At 50.4% G+C, this 21,571-nt stretch overlaps 1 protein-coding gene across 2 annotated transcripts; it reads left to right on the top strand.

Moving 5' to 3' along the window:
* The first annotated feature begins 21 nt into the window (after positions 1–21).
* On the top strand, positions 22–21,053 carry TOM1 (target of myb1 membrane trafficking protein). 2 transcript variants are annotated; one of them, XM_064702497.1, is made up of 16 exons: positions 22–167; positions 7,604–7,688; positions 9,434–9,512; positions 9,678–9,827; positions 9,939–10,073; positions 10,322–10,468; positions 11,401–11,517; positions 11,978–12,111; positions 12,719–12,752; positions 13,297–13,405; positions 14,407–14,527; positions 16,869–16,944; positions 17,349–17,411; positions 19,100–19,159; positions 19,499–19,535; positions 19,641–21,053. In XM_064702497.1, exons 1-16 carry the CDS (start codon positions 116–118, stop codon positions 19,787–19,789), a joined length of 1,548 nt encoding a protein of 515 aa, XP_064558567.1. In that variant the 5' UTR covers positions 22–115; the 3' UTR covers positions 19,790–21,053. The 2 variants fall into 2 exon arrangements, with proteins under 2 accessions (XP_064558567.1, XP_064558568.1); XM_064702498.1 differs by lacking the exon at positions 17,349–17,411.
* The last annotated feature ends 518 nt before the right edge of the window (positions 21,054–21,571 follow it).

Here is a 21,571-nt window from a genome sequence, read left to right as displayed (position 1 = left end):
CCGGGCGGCGGCCGGTGGCGTCACAGCGGGGCCCGGCGGGGCCCGCCCCGGCCAGCGCGCGGTCACGTGAGCGGCGGCGGCGGCAGCGTCAGCTGATCGCGGCGCGGCGGCGGCGATGGACTTTCTGCTGGGGAACCCCTTCAGCTCCCCCGTGGGGCAGCGCATCGGTGAGAGCCGCATCCGCGCCCCCCAACCCTACCCGCGCCCCGGCTCGCCCGTCCGGCCTGGCGCCCCCGGGGGCGCCCGCCGGACCCTTCCTCGGGGAAACGCCGGCCCCCGCCTCCGCGGCGGGACCAGCAGCGCGCTGGCCAATCAGAAGAGAGTTCTGCTCTGACTGACGGGTGCTGCGGACCAATAGCAAGCTCGCAGCCCGAGGCGGCTCCGTCGGGGTCCCCGCCAGCCAATCCGGGCGCGAGGGGGTCTCGGGGTGGCGAGGTGAAGTTTGCTCACTTAAAGGGGCCGCAGGCCGGTGGTCCGCGCCACGCCCCCCTGCATCGCCGAGCCCCGTGATTGGCTTGGGGCCATTCCCGCCCGCGCCTCTTCGGGGGCTTCGGGGAGCTGCTGATTGGCTGGGCTCCAGCCAGGGCAGCCTATCGCGGCCGGGCGGGAACGGGGCGCGTGAGCCGCGGTGGCACGAGGGGCGGCCTCGAGACCCCGGGGTGTGGGACGGGGTCAGTGAGGGCTGCAGGGACAGTGGGGCTGCGGGGACAGCGGGGCTGCGGGGACAGCGGGGCTGTGGGGACAACAGGGACAGTGGGGCTGCGGGACGGGGTCAGTGAGGGCTGCAGGGACAGCAGGGCTGTGGGGACAGCGGGGCTGCGGGACGGGGTCAGTGAGGGCTGCTGGGACAGTGGCGCTGTGGGACGGGGTCAGCCAGGCCTGCAGGGACAGCGGGGCTGCGGGGACAGCGGGGCTGTGGGATGGGATCAGCCAGGGCTGTGGGGACAACACAGCTGTGGGAACAGCAGCCTCACGCTGGGCTCACCCAGTGGGACCAGTGTCCCCTACCCGAAGAACTCAAGCGCTGGGCAGCTGGGGGTGTTTGCCTGCCCTGAGCCTCCCCGCACTGACCTGTGGGACAAGTGGAGCCTGGCAGGGCCATGCTGTGGCTCCTGCAGCACGAGCTCTTCCATCTGGCTGTGGCTCACAGCGTGGAGCACCAGCTCCAGCAATGAACACAGCACCCACCCTGTGCCCTGGCAGGCCCATGGGCACATGGTGGGTGTCCTGCAGTCCCTGTGCTCAGGGCAGATGGGGAACATGGGAGAAGGATGTGGCCTGAGAAAGTGGAGCAGAGATGCCGCAGTTAGAGAGAAGACCGTCAACAGCCACACTGGTGTCAGAGCAGGGATGCAGTTCTTAAAATGCTTAGAATGAAGACTCTCTGTTCCTGTGTTGTATTGCCTAAGAGCCTTGAAGTTGTGCTTGAAGGCTGATGCCTATTTAAACTTCATTTGTGAGTTTATACACTTGCTCATTCTTGCTGTTCACTTCTTGTCAGACCTTTGCTTTTTTGCTGTGAACATCTGGTCCCACATTCAGTCTTTTTGGTGTCCTTGCATGAGTGAATAGGAGGCTGTGCCTGGGGTGGGAACAGAGCAAGCAGCTGCTTTAATTAATGCTTTTATTATAATGATTTTAGAGGCTACCCTAAAACTGTCCCAAAGTGTGTCAGGGGCATTGTGATGTGCCACTCTGGTGTTGGGACAGGTAGGTGAGATCCATTACAGCCAGGTGGTGGAAGGATCATCAGGGAAGATTTTGTGTTGTCAAAATCCTCCAGATGATCTTCAACATACCCCCAGAACATCACATGTTTAATCCCATGTTCTAGGAGAAGCCGTCTCCTGCCCTTTCCTGAATGAATGCTCTTTGTTCCCTCAGTGAGTGTATCAGATATGCCCTTGTGTTTGGGTAGAGGCAATCTGAAAGTTGCCTCACAGATCTTCTGGTCAGTTTAGTAACCAGATTGTAAGTGGGTTATACCTCTAGGCTTTGTTTCAATTAAATAAGGGATTCCCAAGCAACAGGCCAACAGCAAAGAAGAGGGAAAAAGAAAAGATATTTCAAAAGTGTCTGAGAGGATGTGAGAAGCAGAGGTGTGATTCTGGGGAGTTCTTACTGACTGGGGGTTTACTGGGGTTACGGGAGTCCAAAGAAGTGGAGGAATTACAACGTATGAGAAAGGAGCTCTCTGGAGGACTTGAAAGGGGAGGTGATTGAAAATACGAATATGAACATTGCCTATCAACATCCTGGGGATGTGGATCAATGCTATCTCCCCTGCTTAATTTGGGACGCAAACATGACTTCCCCAAACTCGTTTGGTAGGTCTGTGTCAGCTGCGTGTCCAGCCGCTGAGCCTGAGCACCTACCTGCACAGTGCTGCTGCCCTGGGCTGTCTGCAGAAAGATAATGCTGCGTCCTTGCAAATTATTTGGGCAAAGTCACGTACGCTTGATAGAGCTTATAAAGTCTAAAATAGCTTTAGATGAAGGCTAAGGGGAAAAAAAAGTCCTCTGTGGCCACTGCAGCAACGTTCTCAAATTCCTTCATTAATGTTAATCTAGTAAGACCCATTTATTTTGCTGACTAGGAAAGCAATGCTCAGATAATCTCAGTGATCTGTCACAGAATGAGTCAGTTGCAGAGGAGTAGGTTTTCTAGTTTCTTACTCACAGTTCTGAGATTTAGTCACAAAAGTTGCCTCTCCTGTTTTTGCACTGTGATGTCTCTTCCCAGGAGGAATACAGACTCACTTGTTTGGGGTTTTTTGTATTTGCTTCTGTTGTGTGGTGGGCTTTTTTAAACACCATTGGGAAAATTTCCAAAGAGTGATAAAGCATCATAGTTCAGATTCCCCTCTGGAAAGGGAAATCCACTATGCCTCCATCTAGGAGCTAAGAGAAGCTTTTTTCCATTTTCAAAATGGAAAATCTAATTCCAAGTAGGTGAATTGTCTCTAAGTGAGAGAATGGAGAAGAAACCACCAAGTGAGCTCTCTCCTCACCCTGTAAGTCTAAAATAACTAGTAATTATAGCAATACCAAAAGGGACACAGGCAGGTTATTTCAGTGAGTGAGGACAGGACACAGGCAGGTTATTTCAGTGAGTGAGGACAGGCAAGGGATAGACGTAACGGTGTAGCACAGAGGTGACACAGATGTTTTTTATGGATGGGGGTTATTTTAAGCATGAGGACCAGGAAAAGTCGAGGCTGTAAAGAAGGAGCAAGTAAGTAAGGCTCCTGGGTGAGGAAGAGAGGCAGATGCAAAACAGTGTACCAGAAAAATCACCACAACCTTTTGGATCCCACCTTGCTGCACTCCTCTGTGGGCTCTGTGGGTCCCTGCAAGGTTGTGCTTCTCAAAAAGGCATTGCCTTGTCTTCTGTGCCTCCTCTGTCTGGAGGAAAAGGGGTAAACACAGCAGTTGAAGAGTCACTTGATCCCTGAGAATTTGAGCTGATTCACAGGACAGGAGCAGGAGTTCAGAGACACACATACCCACACCGCTGTGTCCATCACCATCCTTGAATTAGGTTTGGAGCCGTATCTCTGGTCTCTCTAAAATGCACGCTGTGCTCTCAGGCTTTGGGGGAAGGGTACAGCTAAATGGTGAAGTCCTGACAGACCTGGTGCTGAAGTTCCCTCAAGGGAAGTAAAAGCATGAGGCTTGTACAGGATGCTGATTTGGGCCTGTGAGTTTGTGAACTGAAATGAAGTTGGAAGAAGGAACATCTTGCATTGCTTTCTGCTGAGCCTAAGCTGTCTCATGCCATGAACTGCTGGTGTCCTCAAACACCTGTTGAAATGGGTGAGAATGTGCTTGATGCTTTGCTGAGGAACTTAGAGCCAGCAAGAACACTGCAGGGAGCACTGTTTGAAGGCTTCACTTGAAGGAGAGGCAGAGCATATCACAGGCAAGGGATTTCTGAGCAGCATCTGGCTGGTTATGGGTGCTTCAGGTGTGGGGTGGGCAGCAAAGGGGACAGGAGCCTGCACAATACCTTCTGTCCCTGGCTCCTGTACTTCCCCACACTTCTGCAGTGCCAGTGTGCTGCTGCAGGGACAGCTGAGTGGGATCCCCAGCTGCACAGTGCGCTCTCCCCTGCCACCAGGGCACACACAACAACCTTGAAAAGAAGCAAACTTGTGAAATGTACTCATAGCACAAAGCAGTGTACAGATCCTTTGCACCAGTTATGCCAAGTGTTTGGAGTTCTTTGTTATCTGCTGGTTCCAAATAACTTTTATCACCTAGCTGCAGTCAGCAGGAGCACATCCAGTGCCATGCAGGAAAAGAGCCCATGCTCTGGTCCAACCCCTACCACAGTCCTGCGCGGTTCTGGGTCCATCTGAGCAATTTGTGAGGCAGCAGACTGGAATCAGACAAACCCCAATGCTGTCACACCCGGGGAGCCGGACCGGCTGCCAGAACAATGTGGCTTTGGAGCAGCCCCATGTAGGGCCTCCTGTACGTTCAGCAGCCAATGCTTTGGGCCTTGGAGGGGGAATGGCATTCCCAGGCTCACAATAACCTCGGCCAGGGGAATTCTCTGCTGCAGGTCAGGCTCAGCTGGTAACACACACAAGTAGATGCTGCCTGATGACCACCAGGCAGAGTGCTGGGTGTGTGGCAGTGCCCTGCCTCCTGTGCTCGCTCTTTTTAGGGACTTGTCGCTGTCCCCAGCCATCCCAGGCTCAGATTTCGTTCGGAGCAGACAGCTCATGTGCTAATTACAGCTCATGAAATGGGGCCAGCCACCCTGATCCTTCATGTGACTAATTAAACTTTGTTTCCTTCCCTTCTGCAGGCTTTACAGAAGGGCAAAGTTCAGGATTTTGGAGAAAACTCCATATCTTACTAGGCTTGGACAGCCCCTTACAGTTTGGAAGAGAGCAAGGAGGATTAGAAGGGCATTAGCTCCAGTTTTCTCAATGCCAGCTAGGCCAGGCCTTAATTTGTACTGGGTAAATTCAAGCCTTTTGTCCTTGGAATTGCCTCAGGGTCAGATTCCTGTTTTCCATATGCTCTAATACTGTTCTTCCAGCTTTGCATTTTGTGACCCTGTGTTGTGTTTATGGCAGGTTTGGGGCTTTCCTGCAGCTCTCCCTTGATGAGTGTATGAGCTGGGGTGATGGCAGCAGGATGGCCACGATATTGTGGGGTAACAGGGGCAGGGTGTGTCACTTCTGAGGAAGCCCAGTTTTCCCCTAAATGGCCAGGCAGGTGAAGGAACACACGTGGTTTATTTACATTCCTTTCTGAAAAGCAAACCCGCTGCTTGACCTTGGCAGGATTGGTGCATTTGGAGGGAAAGGGTGGTGGGGAGCAGATTACAGCGTGCCTCCAAACATTGGGAAGTGAGGAAAGGGAGTTTGCAAATTAAATTCATGTTTGTGTACAATGCGAAGGAAGGTTGGGGAGATTTGAACAGCAAGGATTGATGGTTAAATGCAGGTTTTATTTTGTCCTTTGTTTTTTCTGTAGCTCAGAGCTTCCATACAGGCTCAGCCCTGTTCCCAAGTTATGGGTTTTTCCTTCCATGTGCAGTGAGAAGAGTGGATGTAGACTTCACTTTTGGCAGAGCAACCCATGTGTAGTGGATTTCTGTGATTCATTGCCAGTGCAGCAAACAGTGCAGGGAAACTTCTGACTTGTTCAAACCATGATGTGTCATGAGCAGAGGATCCTGGAGGAGAGTGCAAGTGAGGGGGGCTTTGTGACCACATGATCCAAACCCGTCAGACTGACCTGAGCTAGAATCAGCCTGCCAGCTGCTGTCCCAGGGCAGGAAGAACCCTGGAGCTCTGTACTGTGTCCTGATCCCAAAGGAACACCAGTAGAAAATATTTTCCCTCATGTGTTATCACAGTTTCCCTCATTGGCTGGTACATGCCCTGGTGCACCAGACATGCCTATTGCCCCGGATGTATTCTCCACCAGATCACCCAGTGCAATCCTCCCTCCTGTGCCTCACTGAGGAAGCTTGGATCTGCCAGAGATAAGGATCCCTATGTAAAGTTAATACTCAAAGTGACAAAAGTTTACCTGAATCAAGGAGCCTTGAGGTTATTTCAGTAACAGCCAGACCTTTGGAAAGGTGGAAGAGCATCCAGAACAGTCTGCCACTCTCCTTCCTTGTCTGCCCTCTTCCTTCTGGCTGTGGCCACAATGTCATCACCATAATCACTGTGTAATCAATGCATTCTGTAGCCAACAGAAAAGGTGGTGGCTGGATTGTGATAAGATGCAGATAGCTTCACAGTGTGGTGTGCAATCTGTGGGAGGGACACGTGTAAGAGGCTGCATTGCACAGTGCTGTGAATAGCTCTGTGCCTGACCCTAAACAGGACATGATGGATGTGCTTACCCAGGCAAGAGTTAAAAAATCTTCTTCCTGTGTTATGGCCTTATCTCATTACTGTGTGAATGGGCATTTAATTTCATTCCTACACAGGGATCATTAGCTGCTGGGTCAAAAGCAGAAAAAGACAGCTCTGCAGAGGAAGGACCTCTAAAGGGGTACAGGACCCACAGCAGCGAGGTTGAGCCGCAGATTTTGCAGGGACAGCAGTTTTGAAAATGCAGGCATTTCTGTAAGTACCTCACTAGGACTGAGCTCTCCTGAAGAGCACCTGGTAAGTGCTGAACAGGTCTGGCCAGTTTTAATTCTCTTGCCCCAGTGCTAAGTCAAGAGTTTTGAAGGATGAGAGAGCTGGAAAGGATGGTTCTTGTCGTCTGCTTGCCATTAGCTGTGTCTGTGTTTCCCTGTGGTCTTGGGAGTGCCTGGGTCCTTCTGGCCCCGCTGGCCATTCTCTACTGGTGGTGTTCCTGAAGGCATCTGTCAAAGGCATGGCTAGGACTGAGACATGGATGATTACAGGGTGGAGGCATTGGTCCTCCCAGTAATAGCTGCTCATTTCCCAAATCTCTGTCTTGAATAAATAACATCAAGGCTGACTGAGGAATTCCTAATTAAAGGGGACACAATCAAAGCTGGAACAATATTGCTTTGACTTCAGCCTGCAGTTTGCTTCTGCCCACACTCCCTAGAGGCCAGAAGTTCAGGGGAAAGGTGTAAATATTAAACAAGAGAAACCCTGCTTTGGTTTTCTATGTTTGCTTGTTTGTTTTTATAGAGCTGGTGTACAAAAAAAAAGGGGACTAATTCTTTTGTCTCCTTATGTGGTATAAACCAAGAATTGGAGCAATTGGCATTAGATCTGTATCAGGGTGAGTGAGCTGAACTCAACAGTTTCTGGCCTTGCAGGAACAAAGCAAATAAACCCCCTTTTCCTTAGCTGTGGAGCTGAAGTTATGCTGAGCCCCTTCCCTTCATGCACAGGACACCAGAGGTCACACAGAGTCTGTTTGTAGTGTCAGTAGCATTGGTGGGCAAAGCTGGGTACCCACCATCCCAGCAGTGTGCTCTGCCATGGTGACACCTAGTGGGGAGCACTTGGTGACCCACAATTTGCATATGAATTTGCCTCCCTGTATTTTGTAGCAGCAGTGAGGGAGAAGCAGGCTGGGGGCTGGGGTCTTGTGGGAGCTTAAGAGTGCCAGGGCTGCTCTTCACCTTGGTTTCTGTTTTCCAGAGAGAGCCACCGATGGGTCCCTGCGGAGTGAGGACTGGGCTCTCAACATGGAGATCTGTGACATCATTAATGAGACTGAAGAAGGGTAAGGGAGCTGGCAAGGGCCCATAGACAGTGGCAGGTCCCTGAATTCCCTGGAACACCACATCCCTGGGCTGCAGTAGTAGCATGCACTGCTGGAGGTAATAAGCTAGGCTTCCCAGCAATCTCTGAGACAGGACTCTGCTAGGAGACCTAGAGATGTAGCAAAGATGTCAGAGCATTTATTAGATGCTTTTCTATAATCTTGGTGAGTGCCAGGAGCCATTCAAACAGGCCTTCAGGGTCCCCAGACAACCCTCTGTTCAAGTCAGGCTGCCTCCCATCTCCAGAAGGCATATTTGCATTTCTTCCACTTTGATTTATTCCCCCTTCATACCTTCTCTTTCTCTCCTCTGGGAATGTAAAAATCTAAAGGCTGGTGACTGAGAGAAGAGAGGGAAATCTCAGGCTGCTATTCAGTCCTCTTAGTGTGCCAGTCCTTGGGTTTCTTCTCAGGTATTTTCATGTACAGTCACTCAAAAACACACAAAGTGGGTGGGGGAGCTCTTGTGTCCCTCTCCCTACAGGGAGATGTTCATCAGTCTGCCAGACTTGTTAACTCAGGAGCTGGGGATTTGCCACTGAAGTCAAGGGAGAATGCTCCTTCTCACAGTGGAGATATCAGGAGCAGCATGTAAAAAAGAAAGTGCTACATGGAATAAAACATGTAGGTTTCACTCCTGCTGTCCTACCCCACAGTGATGTTGACAGAGGATTAGCAAGCCCAGTTTTCAGCTTCACATCTATGGAAACAGTCAAACACCTCTACTTACAGATCTGTCACCACTCCTTTTCCACTATCCCCACGGTGCAAATACATCTGTCTCTGTCCACAGTTCTCAGGCCTGAGCTGTGGCTGCTTTCAGGTCTGGGCACCTGATACACAGCTGGACAGGCTCTCCCATTGTCCTGCTAAGGCCCATCCTCTGACACCAGGCTGCCCCACAGGCCAATACACTTCTGCCCTCCTCACTGAGTCAGTGTCTCCACCCCACTTTTCTCCTCCAGCACCGCTGCTCTTCCAGCTCAGCTTCTCTTCCTGTGCTCGGAATCTGGTTCGTTTGTGCTCCCTTAAGACCACAGTGGACTGAGACCATGGTTTTTCTCCCCTCTGAGAATGGTTAATGAGGGCCTGCTATACTGTGCTCTCTTATCCACCTGCGCCATACAAGCAAGATTTTGCCAGTGTGTCTCTCCTGCAGCTTTTGAGCCTCCTTCTCTCCAGGGAAATGTTAAATAAGTCCTCCTTGAGTAACACAGGAATTGCTGCAGATTGGTCTCTCCTTCCTGTTTTTAAGCCGTGCCAAGCTTTTCTGTGACCTCCCCCTCTCCAGTCTCTCTGCCATGGGATTTTGCTCTACCCCCCAGGAGTGTGTTTCTAGCATTGTTTTTACTCTGTTCTCTCTTGTGTCCTGAACACCTTACCCTGTTGCAGACATCAGCACAGAGGCCTCTGATTTCAGTAATAGCACTCAGGGACAGGATTGGTGGATTTTGCAGTGTTAGGTTTATGGCTGGACTCAATGACCCTAAAAGGTCTTTTCCAACCTAAATGATTCTATGATCAGCCAACCTCGCTCCTCTTGCAGAACCACAAGCAAAAGCTGCTTTACCAATCACTGCTTCAAGCCATGCCGAAAACATGGTGAAGAGGGACACCTGCTGAGTATGAGGTGGAACCAGAACCTGTGGCTGTTTTGCTTTGCCTCAACCTTTTGATGATCTTTCTTCATCTCATTTCTCCTTCAGGCCCAAAGATGCATTCCGAGCCATTAAGAAGAGAATTGTAGGGAACAAGAACTTCCATGAAGTTATGCTGGCTTTGACGGTGAGCAGTCAGGGCTCTTTCTCTGCTCTGTGATACCCTACTGTAAAGCTGAGTGCTGAACACAGGCTTTAGCATACATGCTGAACAAACTCATATAGCTAAAGCCAATAAGGCAAACACATGAGGACAGAGAAGGCTACAGCTAATGCTTTATTGCCTTTGAAGGTCCTGGAGACCTGCGTCAAGAACTGTGGCCATCGTTTCCACGTCCTTGTGTCCAGCCAGGACTTTGTAGAAGGTGTCCTGGTGAGAACAATCCTGCCAAAGAACAATCCACCTGCCATAGTGCATGACAAGGTGCTGACCCTCATCCAGGTGAGCCAAGAAGTGTGAGCACCTGCACCATGCAGACAGTATGTGTCTTTAGGTGTTTGAACAGAAGGCTGTTGTACATGCTGATGGGCTGTACTGTCTCTTCCTCCCCAGTCCTGGGCGGACGCCTTCCGCAGCTCTCCAGACTTGACTGGTGTCGTTGCTGTCTATGAAGACCTGAGACGGAAGGGTTTGGAGTTCCCCATGACTGATCTGGACATGCTGTCACCTATCCACACACCACAGAGGGTATGGGAGCATTGCTGAAGAGAAGAATGTTGGGCAGCTGCCATTCTGGAGCAATGAGGGGATTTTAGGAACTCTGTCTTGAATTTAGAGGGTGTTTGGGTGGTGAGATGTGAGAAGCTGCAGGACAGCCAAGAGCTGTTGGGACCAGTTGGGGAGCTGCCATCAATATTTCTCCTCTAGTTGCACTGTCCTGCCAAGTGTGTGTGTCTAACATTTCCTTCTCTCTGTCACTTTCCCCACCTTTGTAGACTGTGTATAGCTCCAACTCTCAATCTGGACAGACCTCACCTGCAGTCAACTCCCCTCAGCAGATGGAGTCCATCCTCCACCCTGTCACCCTGCCCCCCGGGAGAGGCACATCCAGCGACGCGCCCATCACACCCACACCCGAGCAGGTGAGCTGGACACAAGTCCCAGGATGTTGCTGACCCTTCCTGTGTTTGAAGCTATTTCACAGACACTGCTCTGGGACTGCAGTACTGGTCCTGCCCCAGCCTCTGTCTTCAAGGAGCTGTTCCTCTAAGGCACAGTCCTTTGAGAGCTCCCCAGAGCTCTATTGTGGTCACAGTGATGAACTGGGATACTGCAACTAACGTTTGCCTAAGACAGGGCTGCTTTCAGGTAGAGGAAAGTGGGGTGCTGAGACTTGATGCCTCCTTATAATCTTTGTTTATCTTGCCTCACTGCTTACTTTATATGAATCAAGCCTATCTGGCTATGTGGTTTCCAAAGACTTGTGCTTCCTCACTTGTTTCCCCATCCTCTTTTCTCCTTCCTCACCCTGACTTCATATGACACCATGTTCAGCACCAAACCCCTAGCTGTCAGTATTTTGCATTCCCTTGCAGAACAGAGGGTAGAAACTGTTCTAAATAGGCTCAGCGGCAGCTTGTAAACCAGAGGACTAAAGCTTCAACTGCACACTTAGCTGAGGCTCTCCTGTTGAATAGGAATTAATTGTTTTCCCCTATCTTACACCACTTTGGAAATTAAACCATTTAAATGGCTACCACATGGGAGCTGTTAGCTGAGGAGAGATTTGAATCATACCAGCAGCCTGTGCTGGCCATTAAAAATCAAAGCTAGACTGGCAGCTGAGATCCCAGGTGAGGGCCTGGCATCTGCTACCAGCAAATGAATTTGATGGTAAGTCATAGAGGGGTTTCCTGCTGGGAGCTCCTGAGAGCTAAAATGAGTGGTGACAAATGAACTCCCTGGAGGCTGTGAACAGGCATGCACATGTGGTGCCATTCCCTGCCTTCAGAGCTACCTCAGCCATGTCCCCAGCCTCCCCTGGCAGAGCTGTCACTCCACTTTGCCTCTGCAGATCGGGAAGCTGCGCAGTGAGCTGGAAGTGGTGAATGGGAACACAAAGGTGATGTCGGAGATGTTAACAGAGCTGGTGCCATCCCAGGCCGAGCCTTCTGACCTGGAGCTGCTGCAAGTAAGGAATGCTGGGCAGGGTGGAGGGCTGGCACAGGCAGCACAATTTAGCAGTGACTTGATGGACTGAGGCCCAATGCATGCCAGGGGTGGGGAACAACTGGACAGTTCAGTGTGGGGCTTATCAGGAAGTGAAGGGGTAAGGGAGACACAAGGACAGCAGAGTTTCAATGGTGGATGAAAATTGCATTGCCAAGGCTGGAATTATTTCACAAGGGAGTTTGTAGTCCAGTCCTCAAGGGCCTTTCTTTCTGGGTGATGTGTAATACAAAAACCATACAATTATTCCATGTAAAGCTTAGACTCAATTTACCTCTCACACCAAATATTTGTTGCCCATCAGCAGTTCCTGATAGATCCCAGTAGCCTCTGGAATCTGTGTTCCAGTCAGAATTCCAAATTTGTGAGTGCTCAGCCGTAGTGTGACCTTTGTGGGTGGTGACTTGCCCTGCTTTGTACAGGAGCTGAATCGGACATGCAGAGCCATGCAGCAGCGAGTCCTGGAGCTGATTCCCCGTGTCCTCCATGAGCAACTCACTGAGGAGCTGCTTCTCATCAATGACAACCTCAATAACGTGTTTCTGCGCCATGAAAGGTACCTCTCTCCTCCCCTCTCTTCCCTGCTCTCCCACAAGACTTTACTGCCCTTGAAGGCTGCCTATCCCACCCTTTTGATCTGCCCAAGAGTGTAATACTCAAGATGTATCAGTCTGTATCATCCATCTTTGAGAACAAAGCCAAATGTCCTCAATTTTTGCTGAGTCCTGCCCCTTCAAAGCTGCTGTGTAAATTCCTGATGGGGTATAACTGCATGGTAACTGCATGGAAAGAGCTGGGTTTTCTAGCTCTGAGAGAGATGGAGACAGAAAGAAATTGCCCAGATGGGATCAGCACTGCTTTTTTTTTCTTCCATTTCAACAAACACATCTTTGCTAGTTCATCCCCAGATGAACTGTAAAGGAGAGCTGTTAGTTACAAGGAACTGTGGAAGATCCTAAGAAGCTTTCTCACACACCTCTCAGGAGACATCAATTCTATGGGTCTTACTATGGTATTTTGAGGGGAAATTGGTCACTGAGCCATAGTTCCCCTTTCCTAGTGGGAAGGAAAGGACAGACTGTGCCAAGTCTTACAAAAAATCTCTTGGGCTGTGGGTGAATGAGCCCACACTACTGAAATGCATGCTGTCACCTTTCCTGCAGGTTTGAGCGACTTCGGACAGGACAGCCTGTTAAGGTAACTCAGAGCAACTGCCCCTCTCTGCAGCTTAGTTTGCATCCTGCAGGTCCAGCAGTGCCCTGCTGACTTGCAGGGAGGTTCAGTCTGCCCCATTTAGAAATGGCAGGCTTTGCTTTCCCAGCCAAGCTGCACCAGAGCACCTGGTACATAGGACACTCCATTTCCCACTGCAAACCTCTCCTGCCCTGCCCAAAGAGCAAGAGCAGAGCAGCGGCAGTTATAGTTATTGAATAATGAGATTCCAATTCCCGTATGAGCCTACTCTGAGCACTACCCTGTCCTCTGAACCAGTATTCACCCTACTTACTGACATCCAGCAGAGCTGGGAGGCTGGCTACCCAGGCATATGCTGCCCTGGGACACTATTCCTAGCCAGTTCTCTGATCACTGTCCCTCTTCTCCCTCTTCACTGATATCTTTCTGATATCTTTCAATGGGTGCAGAAGGGCTTTCCTCTCCAGTATCAATGAGCTAGGATTGTAGGGTCAGGGTTTCCAAGCTTTAGAAACTCTTCATCACCTTCTTTTTTCTTCTTCCAAAGGCACCAAATGAGGCAGAGAACAGCTTGATTGACCTGGGACCCCATACTCCTTCAGCACTGAAACAGCCTGAAGTCAGCAGCAACCTTTCCTCTCAGCTGGCTGGAATGAGTGTGTTGCTATGTGGTTTTCCCCTCAGTCTTTCTCCTGTGCTGCTTTGAAAATCCTTTCCTGCCCTTGAATCATCTCCCAAAATTATTTAGTCAGATTCCTAGTGTAACCTAGAGAAATGCCATGTGTTTTCAACTAACAAGCTCATGAAGAAACTTGTATATGCCCCAAGGCACTCAAGCATTTGTCTTGGCATCCTCACTTCACATAGTGCAGGAGGTGGCCATGACTTAAGAAGGATCTCAGCTTTAGTCTGTGGCTAAGGACCTGGCCTTTGGCAAGACTGGGGATAAAGTTGCTCCTTCTGCAATGCCTGGCAGCATTGCCTACTTGCCTTTCTTGGTGTGTGGTGTCAGGTTCACCACTAAGGTATGGGCGAAGCAGACCAGCTGAAGCTATGCTGCAAAGGCAGCCATGAGCATATTGGGCCCAGGACCCAGGATCTGACAGGTTGTTTACTCTAAAAACCTGAGGGGTCCTGGGAGTTCCTCAAGACATACCAACAGCCTATGTAGCACTGCCTGGATGCAGTTGCAGAAAATTGGCACCAGACTCTTTTTACAGACAAGCCAGCTGAGATATTTTTCAAGTCAAGTGTTTTTTGGATGATGCCTGAGTCATGAAAATCCACTCATCTGTCTCAGAGGTGCTTACCCAGAAGCACAGGTTATTTTCTTCCAGAGGTTATGGAGCAATTCCCTCCAGAGTTGTCTAAAATGGTCAGGAACATCTAGCCTCCAGCATCAGTAAATTGATGCTGCTGCTTCTGTCTGAAACTGAGCCAAAAATATCTACTGAGTGGGCAAAGAAATAGCTTCTGTTACTTCACCCACGACTGCACACATGCATAGACTGTGCTGCAGCTGAGGAGCGGGATGGAGGAGTGGGCCTAGGGTAGTTTAGCCTGTTCTGATGACAGTTTTCCATCCAGCACTCTCCAAGCCCACAGTCCTCCCTTTACTGTTCTGCACTGCCTGCTCACCCTGCTCTGTCTCCCACAGACCTGGGCTCAAGCAGTGTGAGTGCAGGGCTGCACTCCCTCGACACTTCTGGCAAGCTGGAGGAAGACTTTGACATGTTTGCCCTGACCCGTGGCAGCTCGCTGGCTGAACAGCGCAAAGGGTGAGTCTGTCCTTTCTGCCTTCTTGCAAAGGACAAGGGCTCAGGGAAAATAGGGCTACACCCCAACCAGCAGCAGTTCCTGGGAGACAGCAGGATGAAACAGAAATGCTCTTCACACACACAGTGTTTGTAGCATGAGCTCTGTGCTCCCAGTCCTTTTTCCTGCTTCCATCATCTCCCCTTCATGGCATCCTCTGGGTATGGGGAGAAGGAATTGGTCTCCCACATGTTCTGGGAGATTCAGTGTCTGGGAATGAAGGTGTGAAGTGGGACTGGCTCAGTTTTCTTGTTTGCCTCTGAAGTCATCTGTCCTGACTGGGGTGATGTTGAATTTGGGAATTGCTGAGTACTGATTCAGCCTAAAAGACAGAGTATTGAGCTGGAGTGCAGGAAGAGTGCAGTCAGTTGTGGCTTGCAGGAAGGCACTGTTCTGTGCCTCAGCTTCCCTGTTGGCAAGTGGGACTGATGTTTCTTCTTCCATGGTGCATTTGAGAGCTCCTGGTGTAAAGCACTAAGAGCTGGTGCTTTACTCTCCATAGTGCTGGCTGAATTAAAGAGGCCTTCTCCATTGCAGAGTGGATTCCTGAATCCTTGTTCTGAAGGAGCTGGCAAGAGCTGTGCTCCCCGGATCCCCTGGGTTTATAGACTGTGGCTGATCTCACGCTGCTTTGCCTGGCAGAGCCATTCACTGCTCTCCATAGAGTACCAAGCAGTAGAGCCCACAGGCCCATCACTGCCTCCAGCCCTCCAAGGCCTGTGCTCCTGCACTCCTGCAGCCACTGGAGTCCCTTGTTCTGCAGCTGGCCAATAGCAAGTTAAGGTCTCTTACATGTGGCAAGTTAAGGTCTCCTGATGATGTTTGCTTCCATTCCTCTGCCTCAGACTGCTTCTGGTAAATGTGGTGGGGAAACCCATGGCCCACACATGACTTCATGTGTTTTGTCCCTGGGTTTCCCGTCTCTTTTACTGTGGGTTGTGCTGCCTGAGGACAGAGGCAGTCCAGCACAAAAACAGTTGTATCAACACAGCACCCAGTCTGGGGCTGAAACCAGAGCCACTGGTATGTGCTCAGTGCTGGAGTTCTGGACAGAGGTGGAATTGTATCCTCTCTGCTGCAGCACAGTCCTTAACAGGCCAAGGCTTATGATCTCTGCACAAGTAACAAGACATCTTCTATTTATTCCTGCCTGCACTTGCACTCCTGCCAGGTAACCTCTAGTGGCTCTGGCTTCACATTTCACTGAGAGCCTCTGCTCTCAGCGTCTCCCTCCACTTGAACAGACCCATTGCTCTACAGCTCCCGAATAGGACGTGCTGGCAGAGCCTCTGGGGTTTGTTCTTGACCCCCATGCTTCATGTGTGTCTCAGTGAGGGAGTGCTTAAGGCACTTCAAGCCTTTCCTGCCATTCTTCCTCATCAGTGGCATGATAGCAGCACTGTACTTCATCCTGGATGCCATTGTCCACAGCGGCCCCTTCACCGATGAGCACTTCTTTGAGAAGTTTGAGCGGCGGTGGCCCAAGCCCCTGGCCCCCAACAAAAACAGCTCCACTTGATGATCTGCTGGATCTGTGGGATTGGGCCTGGGAGCAGCTGGAGAGGAAACTTGTGGAGAGTTTCTGTGAAAGGCTTCATTTTGCTAGCATGAAGAGTTTTCCCCACTCGGCATGGATCAAACGGTGACGTGTGGCATTGTCATGTGCAGTAGCAGCCTAGAGGGGACACAGGATTGGGATGAGGGAAATTATGGGTGAGACATGTCTGTGTGTGGAAAGAGGTTGCTGTAATGGTGCATTTGGAGACTTGGAAGCAACACTAAGCTCTTCTGATCATCCAGTCTCACCTATGGGTAGCATAGCCAGTGAACCTCTGCCACCATCACTTCTCACGAGGTATTAGTTAAAGAGCTGGTTTTGAGCTGTTTGTGTGTGTGAAAATAGGTGAGTATGTAGGTGAGGAGCTGTTGCTCAAATTCTTTCTGAAATATCTATAATATTCTGTTCAGTCTGTGTTAGTTTTTTCTCTTTATAGTCCACCCCAAAGAAGGTAAATGTTGTGGTTAATGCACCTAGCTCTGTAAGTCTGTGTCTTGATTTTCATACAAGTCCTTGTCATCCTTCTGTCACTGTGCCAGGGCTGTCCTGTTGTATCCCACGATGTTCCAGTGAGTAGATTGGTCTGTTTTGTGGTGGGCTACACCTATAACAAGGGCTTTGCATACCTTTCTAGAAGCTCTTGGTAGCAGAATGACAAGGTATGAAAAGTTATGCAGTCATTTAGGAGTTCCTGCTCTTCACTCTCAGGCATCTCATCAGCCTGTTCTCCCCCTCTCTGATTCCAGGGTAAAATATGAAGACCCCCAAGCTACCAAAGGCCTTGCTGGTGCCCTGGATGCCCGGCAGCAGAACACGGGAGCGGTAAGTGGCCACAGGTTTTACTGCATCACCAGGAATGGGAGTAACCTCCTGGCTCACCAAGGAAGTAAGGATGCTGTCTGTTGGGAAAAAGTCAAGTGATGATAACTCCCAGTCTCCACCAACCTGCATTTCCTAGCTGGGCTGCACACCTCATTCTTTAAAGCCCTGAGGTGAGGAACTGTGAAAATCTGGGGTTGCCTCAGGCAGTTGAAGGATGTCCCTCCCCAGGGAAACTTCCACCTGGAAAAGTATGTTTTATTCCTCTTCAGTAGATTTCCATGTCCAGTCACCTTCTCTCCGCAATCAGAGAAGTAGGCCACCAGTATGAGTAAATTCTTTCCCTCACCTTCACCCCGCTGCCTCCCCTCTCCCTCACACTGCAATGCAGACTCTCTGTCATCCAGGGGGAGTCTGGTGCCTCTAGTGATGGAGCCCAGCTGACAAAGTGGATGATGCGTCAAGGAATGGTGAGATCTGAGGTGGTGGAGGGCCAGCAGGGAGGGAGGAGGCTGGGGCTGCTGAAGCAGAAGCATCACTGGCACAGCACGTGAGGATGCACAGCAGACATCAGCAGATACTGCTAACTGAAATGGAGCAGCCCTGGGCTGGGCCAGTAGTGGAGACTAGGCTTGGGAAGGAAGCAGGCAATGTGCCAGTCCTTCCTCAAGTAAACATATGTGTAGGAAAAAATCCTAGGAGCTCTGAGGCCAAGAGAGCATGTGCCACTCTGAGCTAGAGGATGGCCTGTTTTGGGGTGGGTGTCTGAGGCAGAGGCAATAGCTGGTGGCATCATGAGGGTGGCTGCTGCCATTCATTCTCCTTGCAGCCTCTCCTTCTTAACACAAGGTGCCTTGTTTGAAGGAAAGCACATTCTGAGTTTAACCCTGTTGAAGGCCTCCTCCTGTAACTAATGATTGAGCTTTCAGGCATTTGAATTTGGTCTTTCGGCAGCAGAAATTCCTGCAATTACATTCCCTCAGGCACACAGAGGCTTTGACAGCTCCTGGGTCTGAAGCTTGTTAGCCTGTCTTCCTGTAATGGGCACAGCCCAGGCTGATGTCTGCTCTAGGAAGTTTCCCCACATGCTGTACAGTTGGCTTGAATGTACTTGTACCCCAAAGAGATCCTCTCTGGGCAGGCAAAGCCAGGTTGCTTTGGAACTTCCCTAATCTCACACATCCTCTTCTGTTCCCATTCATCCATCTGGCAGCTGTGATAACTATCTGTGCTTGTTCCCTGGTTTGAGGAAATCTGTCTTTGGTACGAAGGTGTTGCTCTTTTTCTTGGTCTTGGTGTTTCCTGAGGGCAAGGGAGCTATATATATTAGAAAACTAATAAATAAGTTCCCACAAATACTCTCTCATTCTTCTGCTTGGGGAGCCTCTAGCAAGGACTGCTTCTTGCTCAGCTTTGCTCAGGAGCTCATGACTGAAGAAAAGGATCTGGGGTTTTGAATCAGACTTTGTTTCTTTCAAGGTTACCTCTGTCCGCTAGAAATATGTCTCTTTGCTGTTTAAATTGACCAGGGCTATGAATTCTTCTGAGCTAGCCTCATCCCTACTGGAAGTAAAATTTAATTGTAGATGACTTCCTCTTTGATGGGTCCTTTTCAGTAGTTTGGTGTGACATCAAATCCTGCTGTGCTCCATGATCACACCAGGGAATCAGTTCTTGGCAGGTGTCTTTCCCCCTTTGATTGCTGTCAGACCTGGCACCTCCAGTATCTTCAGCATTGCTGACTTTGACATCAGACTGTCACTGGTTTGTAGAGGGAGAAGGTGTAGAGAAATGCATGTCTCTTGTTCTCTGGCTGCCTACACAAGCAGATAACTTCCACCTAGTGGGTCCTCACCAAAAAGCAAAGTCTGGTCCAGTCCTAAAATCCCAAAGCCAACCACCAAACCACAGATGCTTTTGATGGCATGTATCCTGGAAACTGTGTGTCTGGCATGGATGGGACAGAGGAAGCAGGTAAGCAATGGCACTGATAGCTGGCACCAGCTGGATTTGGATGGGCCTGAGCTGACTGAACAGTGGAGTGAGAGGCTGAGCTTCTGAGTTGGGCTTTCTTTTTGCATTGCAAATCCATTCCAGTGGATTTACTGGAACATCCTCTATTTTCTTGGCCTCACTGCCCTTTTTCTATCTGTCCCAGGTACCAGTTCCTCAAGCCAATTTCATGGAAGACATAGAAAAATGGCTCTCCACTGACGTGGTAAGTGAGGGGCTGCCTTCTTGGAGCCAGCAGTCCTGCTGGAGTTTCCTGTGGGGCTGGACTTCAGGCAGTGTATAACAGCACTGTCATTGCTGAATGTGTGGCACAGACTGCTGGGAGGGACCAGGGAAAGAAAAGCCAGGGACACAGGCTTTGAGATACCACAACAGCATCATCAGCCTTCTGGGAGCCACAGCTAATGAACTGAGAGCCCCTCCAACATGTCTGTACTGTGGAAGTGGGGGAAACACTGTCCTGTCTCTCTGTGTGCAAAGAATCACATCTGTGAGATGCCTTTACCTACCTTCCTTCTAACATGCCCTTCTCCTTCTCTGCTAGGGAGAATCAGAGGATCCAAAAGGTGTCACCAGTGAAGGTGAGATGTGCCAGCCAGCCCTTGTCTTTAATTGCTCCTGGCAGCACCTTGACTCTTCCACAAACCTCTCTCTTTGCTAATGCTCTGCTCTTCTCTTGCCCTCAGAGTTTGACAAATTTCTGGAAGAGCGAGCGAAAGTTGCAGACCGCCTCCCCACTTTGTCCAGCTCCTCAGCAGGGACGTCCCTCTCCCCTCCTGCTGCCAGCCATCATCCGAAGCAAGCAAAGGAAGATGATGCCATGTTTGCCTTGTGAATGCTAAGGACTGGTGTGCTGTGGAGCAAGAGGCTGTGTGTGCTGTTTTGCTTGCCTCCAGCCAGGGGCCAGCAGAGGAAGGACTCTGTCCCCTTCCTCCATTCTCTTCCTGTTTTACCTTTGAGTTGTTTTTATTTTTAAGCTGCTTTCAGACTTCAGATAATCTTTGTTGTGTTTAGGGATATCATACAGTAGACTTGTAAAGGGGGTTTCAAAGCTGCTAGAGAATGTGGGAGTTCAGTGGGCTTTTCTTTTTATGGTACAGAGTGGGCAAAGCAGAAGAAGCTCCAGAAGAAGCTCCCCCATCCTACTCTCCAGTGAGGTAGTTAAGAGATCTTGCCCAAGAAACAGGAGAGGTTGCAGTCTGCTACTGAAATCATTCCTGCCTGCCTCTTTCTTCACCCCTCCCCTAGAATGTATCTCCAGCCCTCTTCCTGCCAGTGTTAGACTGGAAAGCACGGGGATGTGAAGCATTACTGGTGGCCGAGGAGGAACACTAATAATGGTAGAGGGACCCTGTTGCTCTAACCTCTCTTGCACAAGTGCTTGTGGTATGCAACACCTTCCCACTCACAACCCCTTCTCTTCCTCTTCCTCGCCTCCCTTTCCCCATCAGTTTATCCAGAATCCTGCCCACAGCCCAGATGTTTCCATTGCACAGCAGCCAGTTGTCCAAGCCCTTGGCAGCACACAGGACTGCAAGCGGTACCCCAGGCTGAAGGGGCTCTCTCCCACGGGGCAGGATGTACCTTCAGCAAACTATTTGCAGTTAATTTAATTCTCCATTATCCTACTTTTATCCCAGTGCGATCCTACCTCCCTCTCTCCCTTTCACTGATGCCTTCCACCACATTGTGCAGTGGTGTGGGGAGTCCCTCTGAGCCAGGCCAATGCTACAGACTCCCTTGGGATGGCTGTGTGTGCCAGGGTCACAGAGCTGCCTCCCCCTAAAGCAGGAGGCCCTTCCATCAGCACTGTTACACCACTGGGAATGTGCTGTTGCTGCAGAAGCTTGTTCAGCTAGTGAGCACAGAGGGGAAGTGAGACATCAGTCATCTCATGTCAGTAGAACAGCCCTGCAGCAGCCAGAAGTTCATCTGCACATGGGGAGAAAAACCCTTCAGAGCAAACTGCACATGCTGCCCCCTTGTAAATGAAAGGCAGGGAGGAGGGTGCCAAGCTCAGGGCTCCTGCTCGTGGGATTTCTTGTTGAGCGTGGGAGAGTTGTCTTTTTTTACTGCACATTAAAGGAGCAAAGACTTGAGCCTCCCTTGAAGGCACAGTGTGTACTGTCAGTGCTGCTATGGGGAGGGGAGGCTGCTGTGGGGAGAAGAGGGATGAAACCATGCAGCCACATTTGCTTTCTATGAAAAGGAAAGGGCACTGGTGCTGAGAGGAGAACAGCATGGGGGCTGAGGGTGCTCCCTGCTTTTTACTACAGTCTTGTGGAGAGGTGATTACAGGCTGTCTCAAAATAGCAAGAGGGTGAGCTAGCTCCTCTCCTTTCCCTCTGTGTCTTGTGACCACATCTGAATACCCACCTTGCAGCCCATAAGTCACTTATAAAGACATGCAAGAAATACATTTGCTACTAAAAGGCCCTCTGGTATCCACAGGACATCCTCAGTTGTCCCTATACCACCTCTCCAGTGTCATCCTCAGTTGTTCCTATACCACCTCTCCAGTGTCCAGCTGAGTGGGAGCTGTGGGAGGGATCCTTTAAAGGAAGCTGAGTGGATTTGAAAATGTCATCTGAAAAAAGGCAAAAGGGCTGATCTTCCC

The sequence above is a fragment of the Zonotrichia leucophrys genome, chromosome 1A, assembly GCF_028769735.1.
Source record: "Zonotrichia leucophrys gambelii isolate GWCS_2022_RI chromosome 1A, RI_Zleu_2.0, whole genome shotgun sequence".
NCBI lineage: Eukaryota > Metazoa > Chordata > Aves > Passeriformes > Passerellidae > Zonotrichia > Zonotrichia leucophrys.
This window is presented reverse-complemented; position numbering and strand designations above follow the sequence as displayed.